The sequence below is a fragment of the Myxine glutinosa genome, chromosome 1 (assembly GCF_964187855.1).
Source record: "Myxine glutinosa chromosome 1, kmMyxGlut1.1, whole genome shotgun sequence".
In the NCBI taxonomy this organism is placed as follows: domain Eukaryota; kingdom Metazoa; phylum Chordata; class Myxini; order Myxiniformes; family Myxinidae; genus Myxine; species Myxine glutinosa.
The window spans coordinates 135,049,509-135,067,840 of NC_136261.1; the positions used below are offsets into that span (position 1 = coordinate 135,049,509).

Below are 18,332 nucleotides of genomic sequence, written 5' to 3' on the forward strand. Positions count from 1 at the left end.
TCAGTCACTTCAAGTTTTTGAAAAAGTTTGATTTTTGGTACCATTTTGAAGCTTAGGGTCTAAGTAACAATTTTGGTCCGAGTGGACAAAGATCACATGGAGTCTTCATACATTCCCGCCATTTTCCAAGATGGCCGCCATCAAAATCTAATACTGACAATATCTCGGAAACTAATCAACCTAGAAACATGAATTTGGTGTCTATACCTAGGTTTTCATGGTCAAGGAATCCAATAAAACCATTTCTGACTACATCAGAGTATTTATTTGTCCCGAAATGGTAAATTACACAACAAACGTTATAGCAGAATTTTGCAGAATTATGCATGTTAACAATTAAGCACATACGAACGTAAATTCTATAAAATACCATGAATATAAACCGAACATTCTATTTTCATTGTTCTTAGTGATATTTGATTGATTAGGTAAGTGCAACTAAAAAATCATTACTCATTCTCACAACCATCATGGTCATTTAGTTGGGACATGTGCACTTGCATAAACGTGAGCACTTCAAGTCAGCTTTTTTGCACTTGCATGACGAGCAAGGTTTTGTGCACGCGCATTTTACGTCTAGATCAAACACATCCCTGGCAAGGGGCAACGTGGTCCAGATGGGAACCAGTTGGCCATCTTTTTCCATCCATCCATGATTGCTTGGGCTTGGGACTAGTGCCAGTGGCTCGTGCGCTGTAGTCCAGATGCTCGCCTGGAAGACACTCCTTTTGAGATGTTGGTCCAGCGCATCACTTGTAGGGGGTATTTTTTCCACATCCCTAGTCCTGTGACAGAAAACCCTCATTCGAACAAGGTCAACGTTGGTGTCATCAGTGATAGGTTCGTTGGAGTACATTTTGCAAACAAAGTGACTCACCACTTCCCTCAACTCTGGCGATGTAAGAAACGGGGTGCTAGCAATTGTCGCAAACTCACTCAAGAGGGGTGGAACCTCATCTTTCCGCTTGAAGCAGTATCGCTTGCCCTTGAATTTGAAAGCTGACGTGCTGTCTGATCCAGTGAATGCATGAAAGAGAGCCAAGGCTTTGCACGTTGTCACACCCAAACTTGAGGCAATGTTGTTGAGGGAGATCATTTTGACTGTCTTTCCTGCTTTGAAAGAAATCCAGATATCTGACTCCGGATTCACCGCCTTGATGTGGTGGAAGTTACACAGAAGTATTACGACAACGTCTGTGTCGCCAGTATAGACCATTCCCAGTGATGAATATTGGAGGGCATGAAGAAGATGTACCAGGACACGAGTGTCTGCCTCCTCATGATTACATCGTCCCATGGGCGGTCCATTCCCTGCATTGAGGACTTGGTCACCAGAAGTGATATAAACCTGTTTGCCATCTTGGAATGGTGTTTGCACAATGCTTGTTGACAGGAATGAGAAGAGCTCTTTTTTATTTTCGGCATTAGCCAAAAAGTTTTGCCAGTTTCCAGGCACTTTGGCAGAACCAGATACTCGCTGTCGTGTGCCTGTTCCTCGCTTTTCTCTTGTGGTCGCTTTGATTGACATTGTGCGATACTGATCCCATACAATATCCACTCTCGCTGCTCTTTTCAACTCATGCTGGATTCTTGGGCAGAATACTTTGGTGAAATATTCATCAAATGTTTTGCCTTGGACAGTTGTGCCAGGAAGAGAGTGGATCAGTGCACCACCATCAATAACGATGACCCCATAATCATCTGGTGCGACGAGCTCCTCATCCGCGGATAGTCCGGTACTTGCACTTGTTTCCATAATGCACGCCAATAAATCTGACTTGGTGCAAGAGTTGATGGACCCATCAGAAGCCAGTGCATCTGGTGATGAGGAGGATTCGTGACGGAAAAATTCCTCCAAATTTCCACCCCGGCTATCAACCATAATGAATGCTTGTCTATACAGCTCTGTATGTTGTTTGAAGTGCTGCACCTTCTTCTGAAGTGCTGTCTTTTTTCGAGTTTTCTCCTCATGGAACAGCAGCAAGTTGTTTTTCTTGATCGGAGCTGCCAGAGGTACATCATTTGAGTCCAGCACATTCTTCCGAAAGTGGTCATACTGCTCTTGTCCTCTAGATTCTAAGACACGGACCGATGTGGTGGCAGACTTGTCAACACACACTTTATTGTCTAATGTAACTAGTTCTGCACTACTCTCTTCAAAGGGATTCCCTCTGCTTTGCAGCACATCCATGAGATTTGTGACATGACGCCTAAATCGGTGCTGGGATGTACTTCCTTCCTCGTGATGAGGGAGCTCTTGATCTTCGTCGTCATCTACATCAGTGAATTGCTCTAGAACACGGCTAATTTCTGGACCAGTTGCAATCCAGCGTTCTAGCATCTCAGGGTTCTCTGTGATCCCGATCACTCCCCCAACCCCTTTCACCCGTTTGTTGGCCTGCTCGTGTGCTTGATCAATCGGAATGGAAGAGTAACGATGATTGCTTCGACTTATTGCCCAGTGACCTGCTTCAAACTCCTCTTGGATGCTAGATGGAAGACTTTCAAGGTCTCTGATGAATACGGGAACCCACCTTGCATAATTCTGGTGATCAAGTGCAAAGAACAGAAGCACAAGGTTTTGCAGAGTAGCCACCATAAGTTTGAACTTTCGCTCTCTGTGTGATCTAATAAACATGAAGATGAGCTGTTCGTACTTGTGAATGAGTAACCAGAACTGCACTGTTGGTTTCTCTTTGCAAGCTACAGAGACCCAGTCGTCGAAGGTCATTTCACTTCCGCCGTCCTCATAGGCTCGTTTCAGTAGACTATCGAGCACCACAACAGTAATCTGGTGAGCATACCGTGTTCTCATTGGATCATTTGCTCTCAAGTAAGATGTCGCTGCAGCTACTGTCAAGGCAATGCCAGCCTCTGCAAAGGCTTCAGGCCATCCAGACCCTCGTAGGAAATCTCCCATAGTCGCCCACAAAGCCATTTCGATGTGGAGCCCTCCCAACATCACCAGAAACGTATCTTCTCCAAAGAGTTCAGGAAAGGTCCATTGCATTTTCTTGGCAATATCAAAGAGTGGCTGGTCCACTGCCATGATTGGGATTTGCTGTGGGTTGAGGAACTCGGTTGTTTTCTTGACCAGGTCCATTCCATGTCGAATCATTTTTGGTGTAGCTGCTTTATCACGGAATAGTGGTAGCATGGCTTCAATACATTTCTCTGTTGATCCCACAGCATCCGATCGAGAAGCATGATATGCCGACCACATAATTGGAGGAACAGTTTCACTTTCAAATTCCATTTGCATATTTTCCTGCACCATTTTCATCCAGGCCTTTTCATGGTGTTCCTCCTTGTCAAATGACGCCATGGACTGTGGCTGCACGTCTTTCACAGGAGGTTGGGTGACAAGATTCCGGCTCATAGGTGGAACAAACGTGTACAGAGGAGGCAGCATTGGTCCCTTGGTGCTTGATGCTCGTCGATGGAAGTCGATTTCTATAGGTTCTTGGTCCAGCCCTGGGTTTTCTACTGAAGGAAACTGAAACATGGAGATACCTGTTCCATGAAATGAGGATGTGGCTGTTCTGGACATAGGATTGTGATCTAGATTGTCAAGGGCTGCAACCGTAAAAATCTGCTGACGAAGGTTGCTAGGACAGACTATATCAGCGTTGGCATGTGCTCTTTCAGCAGCAGCTTGTGCATATCCAACTTCAATGGTAAGCACTCTCTTATATGACACGCTAAGGCAATACTGATGTAGCAGTTGTACCAGTTTCTTGCTCCTTGTTTGGGAATGCAGTTTTAAGGCCAAAAACACTGCAAGAGGAGGCTCACATCTCCAGTTTGCAGGAAGAGAAGTGATGTTCAACATGGTTAGTTGACTCATGGAGAGAACTGTCCTGGAATTGTCTTGCATAGGAGATGATTTAGGACCAGTAAGCAGTTGACGAAAGAAATATTTCAGCTTTGTTGGAACAGCAGATTCCTCACAACCTTCAGGAAATGACCCCTTGAAATTGAAAGCAGTATCATGATCCAAAACTGCTTTATGTAGAATTGATGCTGCCAACAGTAAGGTACGTGATTCTTCCTCTGGTGTCTGGCTCGCGCTGGAGATGATTTTTCGAGCTGTCTCTGAGCAAACAAGGAATACTCGATTTCGGATCCCTTTTTCTTCTGTCAGATGTGGGAAGTGTTCAAGTACTCTCTCTTTCAGGCGTGTGCAGTTCACTGTCTTACGAATCTCATGCTGTCCCAACCTTTCCGTCATCATATCTGTCAAATCTTGGAGAGCAAAGATTCTACGTCCTCCAGCAATTTCTTCACTGACGAATTGTAGTAGCTCATTTTCTACTGTGATTTCAGTGTCTTGGGTGACTTGACCTTGTTTTGTACTGATTAGCATTTCATAATGCCGACGGTTGAATTTAGTGTAGCAATATCGATGATAGTTAGCTTCAATAGCTACCAGATCTCCTTCTGCAAGCCGTGCTACAATGCGATCCTCTCCCAATGAAACTGCTTTGTCATGGATGTTCTCGGTGAGGGAAACTTTTTGGAATGAATGGTCATCTTTACTCGTTTCTTCATTACAGAAGAGACATAAATTTCGATTAGTTTCTGTGCTAGATCTTCTTGGTCGTTTTCGTAGAGGTGGCAAGCCTTTGGAAGAACGTGTTTTTGCCCGGTCAAGTGCTGATGCCTTGTACAACTGACGACATGTTTTGTGCCAGGATGCTCGATTTGCTTGCATAGATCCTTCATCTGGAAGTTCCAAGTTTGGGTGAGGTGCAGCATCAACATCTCGGAATTGATTTACAAGGCTGATAATATCTTTGTATGCCTCCGCCCTACGTACACCAACTGGGTTGTCAAGAGGACAGACAAGTTCTTCGTTTGTTTTTTCTTGGCAGAGGACACACAACTCACAGTTCGTTGTCTCAGCCATCACACTAGCCTGGAACGAAAAGAAAATACATGTAAGTATATAATAACCAAGCATAATCAAGTATACATGGACATAACATAACACAAAAATCTGACAAGTAGGGATTCAGCAGAAGCAGTTGCACATACATATGAATTATCCAAACCGATTTCCAAATATACAAAATGTATTCATGTGTGCTGACTTATATAACACAATGGCTATTGTATTTAGATATTTGGATACATACTGATATATCAACAGATATATAATGCGACTAGAAAATGTGCTAATGAGTTCGTGTACTGCACAGATATTCCAGCAAACAACCTAAGCTGATTCCATGATCACAAAGGATAAATGTGAGATCCTAATTGCCATGGTTATTTTTCTACTTTTGGGGAACAGAGATACACCTACTGATTTAGAGACATAACTGTTTGCTTCCCTGGCCATAAAATTCTAGGCATGGACACCAACAGCATGACTGAAGGTTTAGTGGTTTTGGAAGTATAGCCGATATAGGATTTTGGTGGCGGCCATCTTGAATTTTACCATTTCGGGACAAATAAATACTCTGATGTAGTCAGAAATGGTTTTATTTGATTCCTTGACCATGAAAACCTAGGTATAGACACCAAATTCATGTTTCTAGGTTGATTAGTTTCCGAGATATTGTCAGTATTAGATTTTGATGGCGGCCATCTTGGAAAATGGCGGGAATGTATGAAGACTCCATGTGATCTTTGTCCACTCGGACCAAAATTGTTACTTAGACCCTAAGCTTCGACCTGGTACCAAAAACTAAACTTTTTCAAAAACTTGAAGTGAAAATGAAAATTTGTTCATGGTGGGAACCCCACTATGTGCATGTCTTCCACTTGTCGCGTAACCGTGATTAACACCACAGAGTACGGATGACCGATTTGCGAGACTTTAACTCCCGAGGCGAACAAGTACCAGGGATAAAATGGTCAGAGATGGACAAACCAGGGATGCGGATAAAAATGAGAGGTAAGGGAGGATTGGTGCAGGAGCAAACTCTGAGGAGGGTAAGAAATTGAAATGTTGGAAGGAGGTGGGCTTGAAGGGGTGGGAGGTTAACAGGGGAAGAAAATATCATGGCCTTGGATGAGGGATGATCTGAGAGGATGTAGAAAAACTGAGTTGAAGACCTGGCTCAGGAAGGTGTGAGGCAGGTGTACCAGCCCAGAGGGAAGAGTAGTGCTCCATCAAGCTACAGATGAAGGCTTCGTAGGTGGACAGGAGTTCAGGTGTGCCAAGGAAGGACTTTGCACGACTGGAGGATGCCCAGTCGGGGCTGGCTTTGGAGTCCAACTTTGAAATGTGATTTGACCAAGAAAGATCATGGCTGATAGTGAGACCCCAAAGTCCACATGACTAAACTTCCTCAAGAGGGTTGTTAAGAAAGTACATGAGAGGGTTTGCCAAACTGTCCTTTCACAGAGAGAGAAGGAGAGAGAGTGTGAGATTTGTCAGGATTGAAAGACATATTCCAATTGTTTGAGCAGCTTGTGATTTTTTTTCAAGGTCTGAAGAGAGGGAAGAGGCTGCAGAATGTCTGTCTGAAGGATGAGGGATGTTACAGCAGTGGGTGGAGTCATCAGCAAATAGATATAGAGGGTTTTCCAGAGATCAATGATGAATATCAGGAATAAGACTAGGCCCAGAACACAGCCTTGGGGCACTCGAATCTTGATAGGGGTAGGAGAACATGCAGAGAAGGAGAGTAGCGACGCATATCTGCCCACATGAATACAGGCCAGTCAGACCCCGCTGTTCGTGGTTCCGCTGTTCACGGATTCTACGTATTCGCGGGTGATAAAATGCGACCTGTTTGTCGATTCGCGGGAAAGTGTCCTACGAATTTGCGTTTTTTTTTTTCTATTCGCGGCCGTGTTCCGCGAAATCGCGGTTTTTTTTCCTGTTTGCGGCTGTGTTTCGCGAATTCGCGGTTTTTCAGGGGTGCAAATAAATACATTTCACGAGCCGCTAGCTTGACACGTTTATAAAACCCATCTTTCAACAGCCATGCATAAAGCAGCTGGACGTATGCAAAAAAAACAACTTTAAGCCATGAGCATGACCTGCTTCTACATTCACTGCTGTGTGCTTTGCGTTTTCATGGCTTTCGCAACCGCAAATTTTAGCCGCACTATAATCGAGAGCTTCACGGGATATTCCACCAGCTGCATAATGCGTCATCGCTGCGAGTTACTGTACAGAATGAAAACACTCCACAGTATCTATTAGTGCAATTAGCTGTCTCCCTTTTCCCCCATTGAAACCGGCACGATATGCATTCACAGATTTTCATCGACATTCGCAAGATTTGTCTTGCCATTTCCGGGATTTTCATCGACCTTCACGGATTATCGTCGACATTCTCAGGATTTGCCTCACCATTTGCAGATTTTGCCTCACCATTCGCGGTTTGTTCCTCTCTATTCACGGATTTTCGCCACTCGGCAACCTATCCCCCCTTTTTCCATTGAAACAATACCCCGCTATTCACAGGTTTTGCTATTTGCAGATTTTCCAGGAACGTATCCCCCACGAATAGTGGGGTTCCACAACAACAACATAACATGCATTTTAAGCCCATTTTCCCTGCCATTTTCCCTGGGGTCCCACAGTATATACATAAAAGATAAAAAGAATACTAAGAAATACATCGGTGTTTATTCTTTGTGGACATGCTTCGTTCTCCCCAGGGGTCTAAAACCATCACAATAAATACTGTTTATGAAAAAATTAATGCTGTATAATATTGTGAGTTATTAATTCATACCTTGATCCTTAAGAATGTTGTTGGCAGCAATTTTGTGAGGAAACTTTCAATCGTCTTCTGGTTATCGACCTCATCACATTTTATTTGGTCTTTCTGCAGGATTAACTTATCTTAGTTGCAAGTTTATTTTAGTCTTCACCAAGCTCTAATGAGCAGCTATCCAAAGCCAAGGTGCTTAAGCTGGCATTGCATGTACAAGCATACAGCATGTGGGTGCTGAGAATTGTATGAGAACCCAAATGGCTGAGAAGCTGTCATAAGTTCATGGTATCACAGTTGAAGTTTCTCTATTCCTTTTGTTTTGTTTTTTTCCTCCCTCCTGTCTCTTGTTGTATAGTTCAGTCGTCGACAATGCAGAGTACATCTCCATGTCAGCCTCCACAGGCATATCATTTTATTACCTCTGTGACAGAAGGTGGATGGAGGTTATATTTCACCCACTCTTGTTTGTCTCTCTGTCTGTTTGTCTGTCTGCGAGCAGGATATCTCAAAAATTATGGGCATATTCGGACGAAACTTGGTGGGCAAGTTGTGTTTGTGACAAAGACGAATTGATTCCGTTGCGGTGAAGAACCGGAACCGGATACTAGAATTGTAAGTGATTCTTCACCATTGAGAGATAGGGCCAAAAACGACATATATCACGATATCTCAAAAAGTTGTGGACAGATTTGGACTAAACTAGGTCGATGAGTGGGTTAGGTGACAGGAACAAACTTATTCGATTTTGGTTCAGATGCAGATCCGGCATTTGAGTGAGATACAAAACGTAAACTGTTCAGCCTGGCAGAGGTATGCGCACCAACCGAGCAAGATGTTAGTGATCTGTCTGTGCATCTTTATGTTGTCTCCCACTATCATCTGGAGCAATGTAAACCTCTTGCCTGATAAAGTGCAATCTTCAACATATGAATGGAAACCAGATGAAATTTTTAGAGTCCTTTCCTCTGTATTCCCTCAAACATCTTTCTAATCTCCACCTCCACCCACCTCTCCTTGATTTTCCTCTTGTTTCCCCTCTGTAATATTTTCACACACACAGCCTTCTCCACCCAGACTATCATATCTCTTTCCTCGTTCAACCCCTCTCCTTTTCCTTTTTATAACTTTCTCAATTTACCTCCACCAAATTCCCTTCCTTATGTGATGCGTTAAAATCCCAGAAGATGTAACAGGATACGTGCGAGCAAAGCCCACTGCAGTCACCCAAAATGGCATAAAGGGCCAGGTTCGTTTATCTCCGCACTTCCATTGCGCGGATATAGATTTCATGTAAATTACACGAGTATGCTAAGAGCCTTTTTCTGCAGAATAGTTTTTAAAGCTCATTAAAGCAAAGCTAACTTTTTTTTTCCTTTCTTTTCTGCTTACATTTGCAAAAGTTAAACGAAATGCTGCTCTCATGGAGTCATGCATGACTCATTGTGGAACACAGAGATATTCCTTCAGGGTATGGTTTAAATACCAACCAATCCGAAGGTTCCCAAGCGCACAGTGGCCTCCATAATTCTTAAATGGAAGAAGTTTGGAACAACCAGGACTCTTCCTAGAGCTGGCCGCCCGGCCAAACTGAGCAATCGGGGGAGAAGGGCCTTGGTAAGAGAAGTGACCAAGAACCTGATGGTCACTCTGGCTGAGCTCCAGAGATCCTGTGTGGAGATGGGAAAAACTTCCAGAAGGACAACCATCACTGCAACACTCCAACGATCTGGGCTTTATGGCAGAGTGGCCAGATGGAAGCCTCTCCTCAGTGAAAGACACATGAAAGCCCGCTTGGAGTTTGCAAAAAAGCACGTAAAGGACTCTCAGACTGTGGGAAACAAGATTCTGTGGTCTGATGAAACCAAGATTTAACTGTTTGGCTTCCGTCTGGCCACTCTGCCATAAAGCCCAGATCGGTGGAGTGTTGCAGTGATGGTTGTCCTTCTGGGAGTTTTTCCCATCTCCACACAGGATCTCTGGAGCTCAGCCAGAGTGACCATCGGGTTCTTGGTCACCTCTCTTACCAAGGCCCTTCTCCCCCGATTGCTCAGTTTGGCCGGGCGGCCAGCTCTAGGAAGAGTCCTGGTTGTTCCAAACTTCTTCCATTTAAGAACTATGGAGGCCACTGTGCTCTTGGGAACCTTCAATGCAGCAGAAATTTTTTTGTAGGCTTCCCCAGATCTGTGCCTCGACGCAATCCTGTCTCTGAGCTCTACAGGCAGTTCCTTCGACCTCATGGCTTGGTTTTTGCTCTGATATTCATTGTCAGCTGTGAGACCTTATATAGACAGGTGTGTGCCTTTCCAAATCATGTCCAATCAATTGAATTTACCACAGGTGGACTCCAATAAAGGTGTAGAAACATCTCAAAGATGATCAAGAGAAATGGGAGGCACCTGAGCTAAATTTCAAGTGTCATAGCAAAGGGTATGAATACTTGTCAATGTGATATTTCAGTTTTTTCTTTTTAATAAATTTGAAAAACTTTCTAAAATCCTGTTTTCTCTTTGTCATCATGGGGTATTGAGTGTAGATTGATGAGGGAAAAATGAATTTAAACGATTTCAGCATGAGGCTGCAACATAACAAAATGTGAAAAAAAGTGAAGGGGTCTGAATACTTTCTGAATGCACTGTATGTCTGCAACTCATCCTTCTGTTCTTTTGTATTTTAGATAAGTTCAATAAACCGGTTTCCAATCTAGTTGGTTACTCTACCAGGCACTCCACAAACCCTCCACTTAGCTAACAACCCCGCATGGAGTACATTATCAAATGCATTCTGAAATATCTAGACAAACTGCATCCACTGCACCTCCCTCGTTCACACAATCAGCAACAGGTTCATCTATCTCAGTTAAATTTGTTCAACATGACCTCCATTTAGTACATCCTCACTGACTGCCTTTAATTCGTTTGAATTGATTTCATTAGTTCCCCATTTATTCCTAATTAACGTCTTGAATATCGTCCACACAACTGAAGCTAAACCAACAGCTCTGTCGTTCTCTAATTCTTCCATAGATCCTTTAAAAACCTGTAGTTGCATCTCACTTCTGTTACATTGACAGAAGCTATCAATCATCTCTCACCTAATAAATTGCTCCAGCTACAACTAGGACATTATATTTACAAAGAGAATTGTGCAACAGTTCAAGATCTTGGCCATCCTTCCAGTTTGGGGTTGCTCCACGTGTCGTCAAATCTGCAGCGGCTTCTTCCACCTCAATCAAAGGTAAGATTTCCGAACCAGATCCATTGTGCTTTTCTGTTAGAATTTCGTCTCTGAGTTGCTGTTTGTATGTTCATCAAAATGTTCTGTGTTAAATCATAGCTTGTTGTCGATATTGTTGAATTCGTTTTCGTGCAGCCCTGGCCTGCTCTTTGGATCCAACTCCCAGCCCAGGCTCTGTTTTGATGTTGTTTGTTGTTCTGGTTCTTTTTCCCCCCAAAATTGTGTCCTTTCTGCCTCTACCTACCAGGCCTCCATCCACAGCTTGATGGAGTACTGCTCTTCCCTCGAACCAAGGTTTTCAAAATCATTGGAATCTCTCATGCTGAAGCTGAGTCTATGGGCCTTTATCACTTTCCCATCATAGATAGGTCAGTGGTCTCTCTGTGTTCTACCGCCTCCTTTCTCTGCCTTGTTCCCTTTGTTCTTTCCGTGCTTTGCCACTTGCTCAGGTTTTTCCAGGGCACACACAGTCCACCATCAACCACCTTCTCGTGAAACTCCCAAAATACAGGATCAGTGCTCATCTCCACTCATTTGTTCCTCTTTTTCCCACCTGTGGAACCAACTTCCACTTTCTCTTAAATCTCATTCTCCCCTCCAGGTCTTCAAGACACCTATTCACCACCATCTCAGATCACCCGCCATACAAAACCATGATATTTTCTACCCGCATTAACCCCCACTCCCATGCCCACCTCCTTCCAAATTTCCAGTTTTTCTTTCCTGTGTGTTTCCTTCTGTATCCATGTCGTCCACACCATGCGTCCTTTTCTGCCCCTCATTTCTCCCTACACCCATTGTTTGTCCAGGTTTCCCTATATTTTATCCTTCAACTCTGCTGTTGGTGTTTCCCCCAATTTTAACAGTTTTGTCAACTCTGCCGTTGGTGTCACAGTTTTGACCCCTCGTTTTCCCCTTTCCTTTTGTTCTGTTTCATCCTGATCTGTTCAGTGTTCTAGCTCTTTTACAGGCCATGACTGCATACAAAACCAAATTCAGGACATCAAAATAACCTGTCTTGCTAGCAAGCTTGTCACTATTTCCCACCAACATGAGCAGTTCAAAAGCAAAAATAATTGGCACATGGCACAAAAGCAGGCAATTTCAAAGTTGTGTGACCATTCAACCATCATACCAATTTCACCACGAGTTGGCAGATTATCAGTGACAATATAAAATAAGCCACGGAACATCAAAGTTACAAGCACCATATTATGTGCAATGCCAGAAGCAAGACGACCTCAAGCGAGTTATAGTCATTACGAGTCACAAAACTCCAATTGCATGTCTCACACGCAATTGGCAAAAACAATGAACCTCTCTCATCTAATTAATTGTCACAAAGCTACAACTGATATTATATAATTCTCAGGATGACTGACCAACTCGTTAAAAAGCTGCAGTCTAACAAACTCCAAGGTGAATCTGACATGGAAATTGATTGGTCACACAGTTTTTGGAGTTTTGTCACGTTTGGAATTTTTTTTGCTATGGGATGGTTCAAGATGGCGACGAGCTTGCTAGTTTGCAATTATTTTTGACTTGTTGGGAAATTATCTTTGCATGTATGTGCAGTGCCTCCATAAGTATTGGAACAGTGCAATCAAATTTGTTATTATTGTGATATACTCAAGAAATTTGGATTTGAGATCAAAATATGAATATGAGGCAAGAGTACAGGTCAGCTTATATTTTTGGGATTTCTATGGATATATGTTTTACCATTGTAGAACAATCGCAGTTTTTATGTTCATTACCCCTATTTTAGGTAAGCATAAATATTGGGGTTTGTAGACAGGAGAAGGACATCTATGGGGGGTTGCCTCCCCCCCCCCCCCTCTAAAACAGGTATTTGCTTTATCCTCCGAAACTACACACACGATTCCGATGACCTTTATCACCTTTATCACCACAACCTTTATCACCCATGATGGATTGAAGTTTGTTCACAGCATTAAAAAATTAGGGTCTAGGAGAGTATATGGGGGTTCAAAGTGGGTCCAGATTTGAACCCCAAAATAGGAATTTACTTTCTTCTCCGTTACATATTTACATATTTAGTGGGTCATCCATGCCAGCGGTGATTCCCTGCTTCTACCTGGTGAGCCATGGGGCATTGCCCATATTTTTTGTATGCATGATCGAGGCTCATGGAAGAACTAGAGTATAATGAAAGGGAACAAAATCGAAAGGGGGAAGCAACAGCAGAATATAAATGAGAGTGAGATCAAGTGGAGGGGGAGAAGGCCACATGGTGGGGAACAAATTGTTCACAAGCTGAATGAAACAGTAAAAAGAGGAAGAGGACATTACCTGGCACTCTGGTTTGCTCCGGACATCCAGTACTGTGCAAAATTTTGGGTTATTCCAATGATATTCATACTTCAGGGGAAATTCATCAAATTAACAGTGATAACAGTCATATGTATTTATTATTGTGAACTGACGGTCTTGATAAATGCACATGAAACAAACTGCTTAAGTAAATAATAAGAACAGTGGGATTTTATATTATCAGTCAATACTTTGTGTATCCGTGCCCTTTGCCTTCTTGAGTACCTCACAATGAAGCATTCTTTCAAAAATATTGTGCCAAATATGCTACTGTGGCGGACACGAAAGCCCACTGGCGTGGTGACATCATTCCGCGCACCAAGTGGGCGGCGGCCACGCCCGAGGGGTAGGCGTGGCCTCAGGATATACACCGGGCGCGCAGCCCGGAGCGCGCCAGTGCTACAGTGACCTCTTTTAATAAAGAACATTAAACTTACCGCGTTGTCCGCTTCCTCCTTGGTAGCAAGTCGCGCGCGTAGCACCGCGCACTTCATTGGTGACCTCCGACATTCGAGTCAGCCGTCGCTGACCACCCGAAACCGCCACAACAATGGATACCAACGCGGTCTCCATCAAGCTCCCCGAATTCTGGGAGTCACAAGCCGAAGTTTGGTTCCTGCAGGCAGAAGCCCAGTTCCGACTTCGAGGCATCACGGTGGATGAGACCATGTACTGCCATGTGGTCGCCGCCCTCGGGCCCGGCACGGCCACCCGCGTCGTATCGGTCCAAAGGGATCCGCCTGCCGACGGCAAGTACGAGGCGGTCATGGTCTCCTCCTCGCCACGTTCGGCCTTACGGTGGACGCATGGGCCGATCGCCTCTTGGACCTCCCCGAGATCGGGGACACGCGACCGTCGGTCCGTATGGATCATATGCTGGCGCTCATGGGCGACGAAACCCCGAACGCTCTATTCCGGGCGTTATTTCGACGCCACCTGCCAGCACGAGTCCGCCTCGCTTTGGCCGGTTCCGCGTTAACGGAACCCCATGCGCTCGCTGCCGAGGCCGACAAATACTACGCGGCTTTGGACACGCAGGCGAGTCTTGGTGCGGTTGCCGCTCCCGAGGCTCCCGAGGCTTTCCCTGATGCACCGCACCTCGTGTCCGCCGCCACGCCCCACCCACCACCACCGCCGCTGCCGCGAAGAAAACCGCGGCCTCCGACTCCGCAGCTGCCCACCTGGTGTTTCTTCCACGCCAAGTTCGGCCACGAGGCTCGGCAGTGTCGCCCGCCGTGCTCATTCGGCAGGTCGGGAAACGGGCGAGCCGACGCTCGGTGCCAACTGTGAGCGTCGGCAATTCAAACAGCCTTCTGTACATAACGGACACCTTGTCCCGGTGCCGTTACCTGTGCGACACGGGGGCGCAGGTGAGTGTCGTTCCTGCCGGTACGTCCGACAAGCACACAGTGGGCCGAGGTCCCGCGCTGCTTGCGGCCAATGGTACGTCTATATGCACGTACGGAAAACGCTGTCTCTCTCTGCGGTTCGGAGGGCAGGTTTTCCGTTGGTCGTTCGTTACGGCCGTCGTGCCCATGGCACTGCTCGGCGCGGAATTCTTATGTGCTAATGGATTACTGGTTGATGTAAAGCGCAGAAGGCTTGTCCAGGCTGAGACGTTCAGCTCGCTCGCGTGCGCGCTGCCTGCCTCGTTGAGCAGCTCACAGAGCGGCTCACCGAGCGGCTTCCTGAGCGGTTCCGTTCCGGCCAGGTTCATCTGTACGCTTCCGGCAGCGGACGAATTCGCCCGCCTCCTCGCGAGTTTCCCGGCCCTCACGCGGCCCACCTTCTCGGCGGGGACCATCAAGCACGGGGTGGAACATCACATCCCCACCGCCGGCCCACCGGTCTACGCCCGGGCACGCCGCCTCGAGCCGACGAAGCTCGCCATAGCTAAAGCGGAGTTCGCTACGCTGGAGCGGCTCGGCATCGTGCGGCGCTCCGAGAGCGCGTGGGCGTCCCCGCTCCACATCATGCCCAAGCCCGGTGGGGGGTGGCGACCATGCGGGGACTACCGGCGCCTCAACGATGCCACCACCCCCGACCGCTACCCCGTCCCCCACATCCAGGACTTCTCCGCCCGGTTGGTGGGGATGTCCTTCTTTTCAAAGGTGGACCTCGTACGCGGCTACCATCAGGTCCCTGTCAGGCCGGAGGACATCCCGAAGACGGCTGTCATCATGCCATTCGGGCTTTTCGAATTTCTTCGGATGCCCTTCGGTTTGAAAAATGCGGATCAGGCGTTCCAGCGCTTCATGGACAGCGTCTTGCGCGGCTTGGATTTTTTGTACGTATACCTGGACGACATCTTCGTCGCCAGCGCGTCCCGCGAAGAGCACCTTCGTCACCTCCGCACGCTCTTCGAACGTCTGGGCCAGCACGGCCTGATCGTGAACCCCGCCAAGTGCCAGTTCGGTGTCGCTGAAATCGACTTTTTGGGGCACCGCGTCACCAGGCACGGGGCCGCCCCCTACCGGCCAAGGTGGAGGTGGTGAAGGGGTTTCCGCGCCCCCCGCACGATCAAGGGGCTCCAGGAGTTCCTGGGCATGGTAAACTTTTACCATCGGTTCCTGCCCCGCATCGCCCAGCTCCTGCGCCCCTTACACGAGGCCCTTCGAGGGAAGCCGGGCAAAGGTGACGTTACCTGGACCGAGCAGATGGACGCGGCGTTCTCGGGCGCGAAGCTCGCCTTGGCCAACGCCACCATGCTCGCGCACCCGGCGCCCGATGTACCGAACGCCCTCACCTCCGACGCCTCGGACTACGCGGTGGGCGCGGTGCACGAGCAATGGGTGCGTGGTGCTTGGCAACCGCTGGGATTCTTCAGCCGGCAGCTTCGCCCGCCCGAACGCCGTTACAGTACCTTCGACCGCGAGTTGCTTGGACTTCACCTGGCCGTCAGGCACTTCCGCCATCTGCTCGAGGACCGTGCGTTCACGGCCTTCGTCGACCACAAGCCGCTGGTTTTCGTGATGGGCAAGGTCGCCGAGCCGTGGTCGGCCCGGCAACAGCGTCACCTCGCGGCCGTGTCCGAGTACACGACGGACATCCGACACGTCGCGGGAAAGGACAACCCGGTGGCCGACTGCCTTTCCCGGGCCGTCGCCCACGCAGTCCACCTTGGCATCGACTATGCCCAGATGGTGGCGGACCAGGCCGCCGACCACGGGGTCCAGGCCTTGCGGACCGCCGTCACGGGACTCTGCGTCACCGAGGTGCCCTTCGACGGCGCGGGCACGGCCCTCGTTTGCGACGTCTCCCTCGGGCGGCCTCGCGCCATCATGCCCGCAGGCTGGCAGCGCCAGGTTTTTGACGCCATCCACGGCCTGTCCCACCCGGGCACGAAGGCCTCCCAGAGGTTGGTCGCCGACAAGTTTGTCTGGCATGGCCTCCGGAAGGCCGTCCGCGGCTGGACCAGGACGTGCCTCGCGTGTCAGTGCGCGAAGGTGCACCGGCATACCCAGGCCCCATTGGCCCCGTTTACGGTGCCGGCATGTAGGTTCGACCACGTGCACGTGGACCTGGTGGGACATCTGCCCCCCTCGTGGGGTTTCACCCATGTCCTTACCATGGTGGACCGCACCACCCGGTGGCCGGAGGCCGTGCCTTTGGCGGCGACGACGGCGGCAGACGTCGCGCAGGCGTTCATCGCCACCTGGGTCGCCCGGTTCGGCGCCCCCTCGGACATCTCGTCCGACCGCGGCCCCCAGTTCACCTCGGAGCTCTGGGCCGTGGTCGCTCGGGGGCTCGGGGTCCAGCTGCACCGAACCACGGCCTACCACCCCCAGGCCAACAGCCTGTGCGAGCGGTTCCACCGCTCATTGAAGGCCGCGCTCCGGGCCACCCTCCGTGACGGCGGCTGGGTCGACAGGCTCCCCTGGGTCCTGCTGGGCCTCCGGACGGCGCCCAAGGTGGACCTGCGGGCATCCGCGGCGGAGTTGGTCTTCGGACAACTGCTGCGGGTGCCGGGCGAGTTCCTCCCCGACCCCACGGCACCTTGGTCCGCGGCGCAGGAGCGTTCTGCGCTTCAGGAGACCGCCCGGAGGTTCGCCCCGGTGCCGACGGCGCACCACGGGCACCCTCCTACACACGTCGCCCCGGAGCTTCGCACCGCGGAGTACGTCTTCGTCCGGCACGACGCCCACCGGACACCACTGCGGCCCCCGTACGACGGGCCTTTCCGCGTGCTGGAGACCGGGGTGAAACATTTCACCCTGGACATCGGCGGCACTCCTGACCGGGTCTCCATAGACCGCCTCAAGCCGGCCCACCTCGACGTGGACCACCCACCGCCGGTGGCTCGGCCCCGCGTCGGGGCCGCCCCCCTGCGGGCAGACCCCCGGCGCAGCCCAGCACCGCAGGCACGCCGCCCCCCGGTCCGGCACCCATCCCGGGTACAGCCGGGGGCATCCCACCTGGCATCCCTGCACCCCGGACGCCGCCCGTCGCCAGAGGGCGCTTCGGCCGGGTCATCCGTTTGCCCCGCAAACTGGCTCTCCAGGTGCGCGGGAATTCTGGGGGGGCACGTGTGGCGGACACGAAAGCCCACTGGCGTAGTGACATCATTCCGCGCACCAAGTGGGCGGCGGCCACGCCCGAGGTGTAGGCATGGCCTCAGGATATACACCGGGCGCGCAGCCCGGAGCGCGCCAGTGCTACAGTGACCTCTTTTAATAAAGAACATTAAACTTACCGCGTTGTCCGCTTCCTCCTTGGTAGCAAATCGCGTGCGTAGCACCGCGCACTTCACTATAGTACATTCCACAATGTGTGTAATGTTAGTTGGGTTCCTCTTGTTCTTCTCTGTTTCCATGTAATCCCATATGTCATTGATGGGACTCATGTCTGGAATGTGGGGTGGGCCATTCTAACACTTGGATCACACCATCTGTAATCTCGTTCACCAAATACTGTTTTAATATATTGGAAGTGTGTTTTGAACCATTCTCTTGTTGTAAAATGAATCTTTTTCCAATTAAGTGATTCAGAAACAACGGCGATGCAGTATCTGCTTGTATTTCTTTTGTTAGCGTCCCATTTATTACTTCCGCCAGGGAGTAATGCATTTGATCGTGTGTGTGT

At 48.7% G+C, this 18,332-nt stretch overlaps 1 protein-coding gene across 1 annotated transcript; it reads right to left on the minus strand.

Moving 5' to 3' along the window:
• Positions 1 to 775: 775 nt before the first annotated feature.
• On the minus strand, positions 776 to 5,680 carry LOC137421322 (uncharacterized). Its single transcript, XM_078770939.1, has 2 exons — positions 3,777 to 5,680; positions 776 to 1,138 (listed from the first exon to the last, which is right to left on the minus strand). The coding sequence occupies exons 1-2, from the start codon at positions 4,961 to 4,963 to the stop codon at positions 1,093 to 1,095; spliced, it is 1,233 nt and encodes a 410-aa protein (XP_078627065.1). The 5' UTR covers positions 4,964 to 5,680; the 3' UTR covers positions 776 to 1,092.
• Positions 5,681 to 18,332: the final 12,652 nt, after the last annotated feature.

Excerpts from the sequence above, each read along its gene's own strand:
- LOC137421322 (XM_078770939.1), bottom strand. The coding sequence starts at position 4,963 with ATGCTTGGTTATTATATACTTACATGTATTTTCTTTTCGTTCCAGGCT. Across the intron at positions 1,139-3,776 it reads TGTGAGCCTCCTCTTGCAGT|TCAGATATCTGGATTTCTTT; the intron begins GTTTTTGGCCTT and ends GTGAATCCGGAG.